At 39.7% G+C, this 12,219-nt stretch overlaps 1 protein-coding gene across 2 annotated transcripts in view; it reads left to right on the top strand.

Annotated features, from left to right (window-relative positions):
• RANBP3 (RAN binding protein 3) overlaps positions 1 to 7,171 on the top strand; it is a 58,793-nt gene extending 51,622 nt beyond the window's left edge. For both annotated transcript variants that reach the window (XM_068173851.1, XM_068173852.1), the window contains 4 exons: positions 1,161 to 1,281; positions 2,882 to 3,024; positions 4,709 to 4,892; positions 5,756 to 7,171. In XM_068173851.1, coding sequence (XP_068029952.1) covers positions 1,161 to 1,281; positions 2,882 to 3,024; positions 4,709 to 4,892; positions 5,756 to 5,799 — 492 coding nt within the window. In that variant the 3' untranslated portion in view covers positions 5,800 to 7,171. The remainder of the gene's footprint in view (positions 1 to 1,160; positions 1,282 to 2,881; positions 3,025 to 4,708; positions 4,893 to 5,755) is intronic.
• The last annotated feature ends 5,048 nt before the right edge of the window (positions 7,172 to 12,219 follow it).

The following is a 12,219-nucleotide window of genomic DNA, read 5'->3' as shown; positions in this document are numbered from 1 at the left end:
ATAATGTTTATCTTCTTGGACTTCTTTTTACCACACATAAATGGTCTTTAAGTGGTTCTTCTGGTACATCTCTGTTTCTATGTAATTCAGAAATGTCTGGATGCTTCACATAATTGAACAAGAAACTGAAGAGATAAGAATCCTGTTTCGCTTAGGAAAACCACAACTTTTGGCAGTTGTGTTGTTAAATTACAACATATTCATGCAAGTCAAGACCTCTATTAAGTATACAACTAATATGTTTTAATTTAACAGACATCTTGCCTAACTTTAATTCTTTTTTTCTTGTGAAATGTAATGCATTAAAATCCAAGTGGGACTTGTAAAAATGGAACACTGTTAATGTTGCAGAAATATACAGAGCTAGATGTTTTGGCGTGAAGAAGATCAGAAATGGAGGGAATGAAAATGGAAGTATCTTTTGCACTTAGTGCATGCTCATGTGTGGGGAACTTGAGGGGTGATGGTTTGAGGTATAAAGCCTCAGCAGTAACAGTGGAGTTGGATTAGAGAGGGCGATACAGAGTAGAGATGTTTGGCATGGAAGAAAAAGGGAGCTCGTAGGTCAAGCTCCTTCAGGATTCCTACTGTTGGAATAAATACATGCACACCTTTTGAATTTTATAACCTCTGAACCCTCAGTTAATAACGTCAGTTATTAATGACTTTGTATGGTTCAGGCTTTGATAATGAATTGATAATGAGCTAGCATGTTTGTTCATCCTTTGCTTCCTTAAAGGAAGAATTTTGCTTTGCTTTCATTATATTTGCTGGGTCTTCCCAGCAACAAATAACATATTCAGTGGTGCAATGTGTACCTAAGGCTTTTTAAAGAATTGACTGATATAAGGCAGTCTCTTATGACATTAAGTTTCCTCTGTGAAAATTAATATCTTACCTGAAAATTACTTGTTGTTTTGATCTTGAACCCTCTTATTCTTTAAGAATATATAGCTTCTTTTAATAAAACTTCATGAAAACAAACAGCATATTTTGAGAAATTTATTGCAAAAGAGAGAATGATTGTTTTGGTTTCTACAGCTATAAACAATTAAAAATTCCAGTATGAAATATTAATTTTTTTAATCAACTGTAGGTGACTAAGAAATATATTATTACTTCAATCAGCCACTATGCCATAGAGATATTTTCTGTTACAGATTCAGTGCAAGCTGTTTGTATTTGATAAAAGCTCTCAGTCCTGGGTGGAAAGAGGTCGAGGGCTCCTGAGACTCAATGATATGGCCTCAACAGATGATGGAACATTACAGTCTCGACTGGGTAAGAGGAACCAGGGGAAATGAGATACTGGGTTACAGTCATGCTATTTTCATAAGTTTCTTCCTTGACACACAGCAACATTAATTTCAGTTTGTATTGGCTCCAGCAACTCAGTAGCAGTTTGGACCTTTCATTTTGCTTAGGTTAGTGAATACTGCCTCCAGAGAGGGTATATTCATGCCCTTCTATTGTGGCAGATGTTCCAGTTACTTTTTCCCCCCAGTAAAAGCAAGCCATATTTAGTAACTAGAATATTTGCCTAGAAATTTATGGTAACATCATTCAGATCTGGCTGTTTTGGATGGGTTGCTTGTGATAAGGGAAGTCTGAATAGTGCATGATTGTTCAGGCTGGCAGGAATGTGCATTAGTCTGAGATTATCTGCTCAGATACCACTGCTGAACTTTAATGTATTAACATATAAGGCTTCAGACTAAATAGCTTTAGATGTGACTCATAATGTTTAATAGCCTTGTTGCAATTTAAGCCCAGCCAGTAGCCAAGCCCCTTGCAGCCGCTTGCTCACTCTCCCTCCAGCAGGATCAGGGAGAGAGTTAGAAGTGTATAAAAGTTAGAAAACTCCTGGGTTGAGATAAAGGCAGTTCAATAAAGAAAGCAAAATGGCGCATGCAAATTGCAAACAAAGCAAAATAAATTAATTCTGTGCTTACTGTAGGCAAGCAGGTGTTCATCCATCTCCAGGACAGCAGGATCCCATCATGTGTAATGGTGACTTGGGAGGACAAATGCCATCACTCTAAATATCCTCCCTTCCTCCTCTTCCCCCTGCTTTATATCCTGAGCATGGTGTTTTGTGGTCTGGAATATCCCTTTAGTCAGTTTGGGTCACCTGTCCCAGCTGTGTCTGCCCCTAACCTACCACATACTTGTCACAGCACAGCTGGTATGTAGCTGGACAGATAAATATGGCTATAAACAGAGATCCAATTCGGCTTGCCTAGTTTGTGGGAGAAAATAAGTAAAGTCCCTAGGTGAGCAATGATAGGATAGATTTGAACTCAAACAAAGAACCCCAGCCAATTCCATTCAATCCTGAATGCAGACATATCATTGGTCAAGGAGCTAGGCAGTGTAGAGACCCTGACCAATCAGTTGTCCAAGCATGGGAACCCCCTAAAAAAGGGGACATCAAACAATAAACCAAGCTATTTGTCACATGATTGTCGGTAATTTCTGTTGTACCGGTCTCCAACCTATGACCATGACGTAGTACATACTCCCACTGTCCTTATCAGTGTAGTAGTATGAAAAGCAGAAAAGGCCTTGGCTCTGTGCAAGCACTACTCAGAAATAACAAAAACATCTCTATATTATCAGCTGTTTGTTCTCTCTATTAACAACTGTATGCTCAGCACAAACCCAAAATACAGTTCCATAGCATTGTCTGGGAAGAAAGTTAACTCTACCCCAGCCAAAACCAGCACAAGCCTACATTCTTCTCATTTACAGTTGTGACAAAAGCCTAAGAGGGCTTATTTGTAAAAAGACTGAAACCTTTGTACAGTAGAAAGTGTCTTGAGTATTTTGAGCTTCCTGATGTGTCTTTTTCCACCTAACTGATCTTGTAACTTGGCTTTAGTGATGAGGACTCAGGGGAGTCTCAGGTTAATCTTAAATACCAAGCTCTGGGCTCAGATGCAGATCGATAAAGCCAGTGAGAAGAGTATCCGGATCACTGCCATGGATACAGAGGACCAAGGAGTTAAAGTTTTTCTTATATCAGTGAGTACTGTTTATGTCTTAACCATCCTACTAAAGTTGGTGCTTACTTAAACTGTAGCTGAGGTAGCATTCCATTTTTCTTTGCACCCTACATTGTCTTAACATCACCGCTGCCCCAAAGACAAGGCAATTGGCAGATTTCCTTGTCTTAAAAGCCTTGCTAGTTCTGAACAAATGCCACATCAAAGGCTACTGTGGGAAGCCATGTTGTTCAAAGCATTGCCCATGGAGTCATGGGATCTGTTCCACACATACTGAGATTCTAACTACAGTGTTTCATGCCGATTCTTTTCTGATTTAAAAAAAAATCAGAATCTATTTATCTATTAATAAATCCTTTCTTAGTAGATTTTATGCAGTAGTTTAACCAAAATTGGATCTAGTGGAACTTTCAGCACAGGAAAACTGTCATTGTCTGTAGTGTGGGAGGATGAATAGGTGCCCACTGAAAAGGAAACACTAAAACTGTCAAGAACATCATATTAGTACTTAAGGTTTACACATTTTAACTTCTATTTTCCTTTGATGCAGAGTATTACAGCAGTAACAGGACAGCAGAACTGATTTTTGTGCTTACTAAATGGGGAATGGCAATCACAATCAGAATTACTAAAAGACTCGGGATCTGATCATATAGTCAGTAAGGGAGAAAGGTCATTCCCTAATGCCTGCTAAAGCACTAACAGATTTAGAGAGGTCTGAGAACATTCTTTTGATTTACACTGATTTTACACAAGATGTGGCAAAAGAATTAGTGTTCCTAGGGATCAGAAATTGAGAGCATCAGCAAATGGTCAGCTTTCCCTGTGACATTAGGTTTGTAGGGCTGGAATCTGGAATCCCAGAATTGAACTTAATGATACCAAATATGCATTGACAAAGAAAAAAAGTTAAATTATTGGATAAGTTTTTCTCCATATTTTTCTGTTTTTGAAAGTTTTGAGTTAATCTGTCATAAGGTTATTAACTCTTGATTTTACTATTGATAAAAAGTGTCTTGTTTGGAATTACTTTTTCATTTCAGCTTGTTGAAGGAGAATTTTGCTGATACAGAGTTGACAGATTCAAGTGTCAGATGGAGTGGATGTAAACTATTTTTTTATGAAAGAATTTGGGGAAACTATTTTTTATGAAAGAATTTGACAGGTTGTCAAAAATGCTTCCCTCTGAAACAGAGACTATTCAAAAAAAACTTTGAATAATTGCCTGTCTGTTCATTGAGTTTTCTCATTATATCTCATACTGAAATTTTATGCCAGTGTCTCATGAAACAGTTGGATTGATTATGATTAACTAATGTGTGAAGTTGAATTATTGACAGGCCAGCAAAAATCTACAAGATTTTAATTGAAAGTCTTTTTAATATGAGCTTTTGGGAGGTGTCAGGAAAGGTATGTGATTTCTGTGTGAAGAAGGCTATATGAGATCAGCAAATACTGTGTATGTTAGCCAGAGAAAGTTGGAACGAAGCAGAGGAACATACTCTTACTACCAGCATTCTCTGTATCTAATGTCCTGCTGTGTGTACCACAGCCCATTCTGACTGGTTTGAAAAACACTTCATGAGAAATCTAAAAAGTATATTGTGAAATTTGGCATGACTGGTGTGTATTATGTCAGCTGTGTTTTATTGTGTTATAATTCCATGCACCTTTTTCTTATTTCTGTATATTAAAAAATGCAGGCAAGCTCTAAAGATACAGGGCAGTTGTATGCTGCATTGCACCATCGGATCTTGGCCTTGCGCAGTAGAGTGGAACAAGAGCAAGAAGTCAAGAATGTAGCACCTGAGCCAGAGGTAACACAGTCAAATGAGGAAGACAGTGATGATGATGATGTCATTGCACCTTCAGGATCAGTTGGAAGTGGTAAGTAAGAAAGACAATGGTGTTTTCTGTTTTCCATGCATTTTTTCTGTGTCATTTCTTAAAGCAGTCTGTGCTCTTTGTGTATGTCTATGGAGTAGGAATATTACATGGCTTTCCTTTTTGAATGCAACTACTCCTTGCTTCTTCTCCAAACTGGTAAAAGGCCCCTGTGCTGCCTCTGAGATACCACAGTTTAGCAGAGGTTTTCTGTGCTTTTTATCATTTACAGGATTTCTAAGGATGGTTCTGAGTTTCATTTTTGCCTTCATCATGGCCAGGAGTTGCGTAAAACCTGAGATGACTCAGGATCAGTAGACAGCATCCAGACTGACCTTTCAATAGAGAGCTGTTTGGAAAGTAGAAGGCTTACAAAGGGGCAGAGTGTAATGTTTTTTATTGTGCATGAGGAGACCATAATTTAAGAAAAATACTAGTCTTCATTTTGAGGAAGGGTTCCTTTTGTAATCTCAACTTGGAAGTCATCTGTGCTTTGCTTTCTTGTGGCTGGGAACATCCAGCCTTTGACAGTCCTCCATCCTGATTCACAAAAGGGGAAAACAAGAGGAATTAATATGAACAAAAGCAGTGGAAAGATTGAAGAGCTTGGAAAGTGAGCTTTTGGGTTTTGGGATGCTGCTGGGATTCCTGAACTAGATTAGTCAAGAACATAAAATTCTACAGTAGACAAATCTTAGTCTGGAGAAGGCCATATGCAAGGTGGGGGAGGAGGAGTTATATGGTTCTCATCTCTCATTGAACACCTGAATCTGAGACTTATGTAGGCTACTTGGGATGGGTCTCTTACTGCAAGGCAAGAAACAAAAGATATTTCTTATGACCAAGAACTACTTTTTTTGTTTCAGGTCCTAACGATGAAGGTGATGGGCAGAACGTTGGCAGCACATAGCAGATGTGAGCCGATCTGCTTGCAAGGCTGCTATGAACACCATCTTGCAGGCATCTCTGGATACCCCAGGCCAGCGATTATTTCAGGCAGTTTTGAAAGCTCCAGGACTTAAGAACTGTGCATCTCTGTTCTGTTTGTTTGGGGTTTTGGTCTGGATCAGTAGATTCCACACAAAAAATAGCAGACTTGGAAACTACCTGAATGTGGTTTGGGACGTTGAAAGCTCATCATATTGATGAGCAAAAAAAAAAAAAAAATCCAACCCCCAAAACAACAAAAACACAAAATGCAACCATCCCCAACCATTTCCCCTCTTCCTTGTAATTAAAATGGCACATTACAGCTTGTCACAGCTTTTCATTGGGAACTTTTGGCTGTTTCTTCAGTAGTTCATGTCTTGCAGGTCTCCAAGATAGAACTTTTCGATGCGGTTCCAAATTGAATTCTGCTTTTATAACCCATACTCCCCTTTACGCAGAGAAACCCGGTCCTCACCAGCTCCTATGCTCACTGGCTGCCCTTTTGGGTTCCTTTATTGTTTTTTTGGATTGTAGATGGGGCAGGTTATGTTTTTACCGTTTAATCCCAACATTGGTTGTGGGTGTGGACACCATTGTTTGCTGTCTAGTGGCTTTGTAAACAGAAAGAAACAAAACGTTGTTCACCAGAAAAGCTTTTTTAATGCTATAAGAGACTTTAGAGTCTGCAGGACGTTTTGCTAACTCCTTTTTTCTTCCCACTTCATTATTATTTTTTGGGGATTTATATTGTGGTGAGACTTTTTTATTTTAGTTTTTCAATAAGATGCTCTTGTGTGTTGAAAAAGTGAAACTATTGTTTTGTACTGTTCTTTTCTGTTACTATTTAAGGGAGAGCTAAGCCACTATATATAATAGATGTTGCATACAATTTTTCTTAGAAAATTTTGTTTCTGTGGTTACAGTAAAGTGCAGGAGGCATACAGGTTACACCTTCAGAAAAGTTAATGACAAAACAGCTGTTAGCCCTTGGAAGAATAAAATAGGCTCATGTAATGAGCGCTGCCACCCATTAAAATAAATCTGTATAATAAAGCAGCTCTCATTTAATGGCTTGATTCAACAAGCCATTTAAGCACTTGCGTGACTTAACTGTATGTGAATAATCTTACTGAAGTCAATGCAACTCTTCATGCTTAAAGTTGAGGACATTTTTTTAAATCTTGCTGGATTAATGGCCTTAAATAGAAAGTTTAACTTCTAAACCCTTCCTGTCCCTGTTCCATATTCTGAAGTCTTGCAGCATGAAGAAAAAGGTAATAATGCCAGCCTTGAGTAGTTTGGGCTGAAGGTTATTGTATTCTGTTCCACCACAAATAAAAGCAAAAATGTGGCTTTTTGTGTGTAATTCTGAAGTACTCATACTGTAACCATATCTTTTTTTTTTTCCCCCTTTGGATGTTTTTTAATCATTTAAGCCTTTAGTGTGAAAGTTGAGTTTTATTTTCTTATTGAAACATATGGTATGTTCTTGTCCAGCAAGGTTGGGATTTGGTAGTCACCAGGTCACTTTCACGTTAAATTCCCCAAATTGTTCTATTTCCTTTATAAATAGTTTGCTGATAGATAATTTCTGACTTGCATGCTTGCTCTTTTGTAGGTTAAGGATCTAAAATGCATTACCTAAAAGAAAATGAAAGGGGAAGAAGCATTTGACATAGCATGAATTGAAAACAGAAACCCAGGTTATAGCACAAAGTCAACTTTGAAATTTAGTATTCAAATAGCAAGACAGTACATGTTGCCTCTATTTTCATGAAACGCACTTTTCACTGGCAATCAAGAACAAGTCTTCCCCTGTTTTCTGTTGTTAACCATCACTGAAGACTGATGCTGTTGGGGCAGAGGATGATTTCCCTTTTCCTGATAGCCAGTTGAAGTAACATCTGTGATTACTTTTCTGGCAGTTGAAAAGGGCTAATGATAAGCTGTGCCACTGCATCTTGATCTCCCTGGATTGTCTGCTCATGCCTTCTTGCATTTTGGTTTTCTTTTTTCCTCCTTAGGGTTATGGTGGTTCTTACCAATGAACAGACCAGTTGCTGCACCCCCTACTCTTGCCATGCTTCAACAGGAACATGGCAGATTCCTTAGTATCCACCACACAATTGTTTCTGCATCACAAGGTCTGGGGACTTTCAAGTAAGTGAACTGCATTTTGGATCTGGAACCTTTTTACATTGTTGAGATACTCAGATTTAAACTACTCTTTTCAAAAACCCTTGCACCGTAAAGCTGTTTCTTGTCAGCAGCTTGTTCACAAGGAAAATTAATAAAGGTGTCTTGGCCCGCACAGCCTCCTTCTGCAAAAACAGGCATTATTTCCTGGTCCCAGGCTTTATGGTGTCAATGCTGAGTCTCACTTTGAAATGTTTTACCTAAAATGCAATTGATGGTGCATGAAGACTCAGAAATATTGAGTAAGCATGCTTGCTTTGGGGTTTGATGGTACACAATCACCTACAGCTTTCTAAAAAATTCAGCAACTATTTACTGATGCAGATTTTATTTTTAGCTAGAAGCTTTGCGTAAATGTTTATAGTGAAGGCAGAAATATTGCTGTGCATCCCAACAGAATTGGCAATGGGTTGAGTTCAGGCCCTGCCCAGCAAGATACAGTTAGCCAAAGCAAAACCCTGACATAGCTCTATGCTTTAAGCCTTAGTAAGCCAGTGACAGGCAAAACCAGATAATGCCCATGTGTCTCAAAAGATATATGTAAGACTGTCGTATCAAAATGTACATGGGAATTACATTAAAACCTGTGTCAGCAAACAAGCAAACAAAACACCCTGAGCCCCGCGTTGTGTTTCCTGTACCGAGCAGCAGCTATTCAAGGGGAGGGTAATTGTGACCAGCTCTGCTGCCTTACAGCAGTCTTCCCCTTGATCATGCTTGTGCTCCATCTTTCCCCTTAAGCCTCTTGTTAACTTTTGTGTGGTGGTGACAATTCCTGTATAGCCTGTTGGCTGCTGACCCACACAGGCACAACCTTTCAGGTTTCCAAGTGGAAAAAAAATACTGAAGAGTGTAGTAAAGTTGAACATGCTTGCTGATGACTCAACAGTGTACTCTGGCAACCAGGAGGGCCAGCCATGTCCATGGGGGACATCAGGCCAGCTGGGTGAGGGAGGGGATTGTGTCTCTGTGCTCTGCACTGGGGCAGCCTCATCTAGAGTTTTAGGGGCAGTTTTGGGCACCACAGTATAAAAAAAACATTAAGCTAACAGAGAAGTGTCCAAAGAAGGGCCACAAGGATGGAGAAGGGTCTAGAGGGGAAGTTGTATGAGGAGCTGCTGAGGGCACTTGGTTTGTTCAGCCTGGAGAAGAGGAGACTGTCTTGCAGTCTTCAGCCTCCTCCTGAGGGGAGTCTTCAACCTCCTCGTGAGAGGCAGGTACCAGTCTATACACTTTCATGACCAATAAGAGAGCTTGAGAAAACAGCATGGAGCTGAGTCAGGGGAGGTTTAGCTTGGATATGAGGAAGTTTTTCACTCAGAGGGTAATTTTAGAACTGGGATGGGCTCCTCAGGGCAGTGGTCACAGCACCAAGCCTGAATTCAAGAAGCATTTGGACAGTGCTCTCAGTCATAGGATGGGGTGCCCTGTGCAGGGCCAGGAGCTGGATTTGATGATCCTGATGGGTCCCTTCCAACTCATCGTGTTCTATGATTCCATGAAAATGTTGTTATAATGGTGATGTCATTGAAACCAGAACTAAGCCTTGTATCCATAAAATGAAAAAAAATATGACACCCACAGGAAACACAAACATTAAGGTAAGATAATGTTGTCATTACAACATCTTTCTGTAGTCCAGTTCCCAGTGCATTGCTTTAGAGAAGACAGGGCAGGAAATGATCTAATGTATAAATTAGTCCTCAGCCATCCTGCACTAGAACTAGGGTGGAAGGTGACCAGATTGTTAGAAGCCTGCAGGAATAAAAACCGTCCACCTTTGTAATGGCTCCTCTCTGTTCTCTGAAGTATCAATTGATACCATTGCTTGGGTATTACTGCCAGTAAATGACTGCTCCTAACACATCACATTCTGCAGTTCAGCTGGTCTCTTGTTCTCCCAATGAGTGTAGAAAATGGTTTATTTACTTTCTAGAAACATGTTACATATTTCAAAATTTACCATGTTTCCCATAATCTTCTCTAGTTTTAGGAATTCCAGATATGATAATTGCTATAATTTGTTTTACAAGATTTTATTAAACTGACTTTTCACTGTGTGCTTTTTCTCCCGGTGTTACTTGGTCTTTCTGTGCAATGCCTGGCTTAAATTGAACTCTTGTCCATTCTGTGGGTAGCAGATTTTCAGACAGGATGTTACAAAGATGGTTTAATTTTTTTTTAAGTGTTTCTTTTATCCCTCCTGTGAAATCATCACAGACCAACACATGTGCAAGAGAGAATTGCTAAATCAGACAGCCTTGATTCTTTTCTGCTAGGTGAAAGTACAGGTATCTCATTAAGAAATGCTTACAGATAATTTCTGTAAATAAAAGACCTCATTTGAAGGTAGTATTCAGAGCTTCCTTCTGGCTACCTTCTTTCAAGGACTGCTTTCCAAAACTCTTCCTTTTTAAAGATACAAAAGCTGAATTTGTCACTGAGAGCACTGGTAATTCTGTTGCATGGGTAGGCAATGAATACCTTTTCCAGGGTTATCTGTGAATTAAATGTGGGGTTATTTTAAATGAATCACTCCTGATCAAATTCTAGTAGCTTACCTTCAGCTTCTAATGAAACTGGAAAAGCCAAGTGGTGATGTTATGTTTGATTTCCTTCTCCTGTTCCAGAGACCAGGAGGTATCATTGAGCCCCGTGCACAGTGTGTGCTGCTGGTAACTGAACATCCATGTGCTGACTGTACACTGTCCTCTGAAAAGCAGCTTGCTGTCAGTAGTCCTTTTAGCAGACAAGATAAAGTCCTGTTCCGGAGAATTCAGAGCACAAATTCTGCTGCAGACAGATCTATTGGACAAGGCCCTACAAAAAGCTCCCAAGAGGGAAGGATGGGGTAATATTTTGAATGCAATTTGCTGATGGATGGTTCTGCCATTTTTGAAAAGGTTTTTGAGATCGAAGGAACCCCAATTTTGAGAAATTACACTCACTTAAAAGTATTAGAAGGTTTATTAAAACCTTATCAAAAAGTACAACAGAAGACTGAATAGAGAAAATAGTACTGCGCACCGGGAGCAAAGGATTCTAACACCATCTGCTCATCCACACAATAGATGATCTGTCTTTTAACCCTTTAGCTGTTCCCAAAGTTTTGTCAATAGACTCTTTCTTCAATGTCCAGTGGTGGAGATCAATTTCTTATGTCTTGAGTGGAGGTGTTGCCAAAATAACAAGCCGATCCTCCCAAGTGTCCCGACTACCCAGGCCATCCTGTGATAACAATGCAAGGGGGGAAAAACATAACTATACATCTACAAAACTTTTCTTAACATATACTTAATATTCGCTCTCTAATTGTGAGAGTCAACCATTGCATTACTCATCTATAACAAACCCCCCTTTTCCTTTTCTATAAGTCATTTGGCGCAAACAATTAACTCAAAAAATTTTTATCTCTTGAATGAGTCAAGAGTGAATGGGCAAGGACAGTGGGAACTGGAGAAAAAATCTTAGGTTTTCCCTAGACACACTTATTTGGAATGGTCAAAAGAACATCACAGAGGTCCGGTATGGCTTTGACTCCCATGTACCTTGCCTATGGGCTTTGTATCCATAGTAGGTGAATCTTAGTGGTGACTACAGAGCCCAACTTGGTCTTGCCCTCTGATCCCTTTTGTATTAAAAGACAATTGAGAAATAATAGAGGTCCAGTATGGTCTTTTTTGCCCTTACCTACCATGCGGGGTTGCTACTCGCAGCAGGGCTATGGAATCTTCTTGGTAGCGAACAAAGGGGCCAACCTGGTCTTGCCCTCCATTCCTTGTCTTACTTTACTTGTGGTTCTTAAGGAAGCTGCTCCATTACCTCTTATGGTCCCGTGTGTACTTCCTCTTGACAGATGATTGTAATTCTCACCCATTAAAACAGGAAAACAGTTCTCAAGATGGCTGGTGGAAGCTTGACTACTTTTTGGACATCTTGTTTTTCTGTCTCTTGGTCTCTGCTTGAGAGTCAATCTCATTTCACCCAGTCTGGATGTTACAGTCCATTCTTTGGGTTCTTCTGCTGGGCCTTCAACTCTGTTGGCATCAGTCCATCCCTACGCTGCAGTTTGCACAGCCAGTACAGTGGTGAGCAGTACCTGAAAGGGACCTTCCCACTGAGGAGTTAGGGGTTGATCTCTCCATGACTTGATCATTACCCAGTTTCCAGGATTAATATTAAGGATTCTGAAATCCAGGGTGGT

The sequence above is a fragment of the Anomalospiza imberbis genome, chromosome 27 (assembly GCF_031753505.1).
Source record: "Anomalospiza imberbis isolate Cuckoo-Finch-1a 21T00152 chromosome 27, ASM3175350v1, whole genome shotgun sequence".
Classification (NCBI taxonomy): Eukaryota; Metazoa; Chordata; class Aves; order Passeriformes; family Viduidae; genus Anomalospiza; species Anomalospiza imberbis.
The sequence above is the reverse complement of the archived record's forward strand: the minus strand, read 5'-3'. Positions and strand labels throughout refer to the sequence as shown.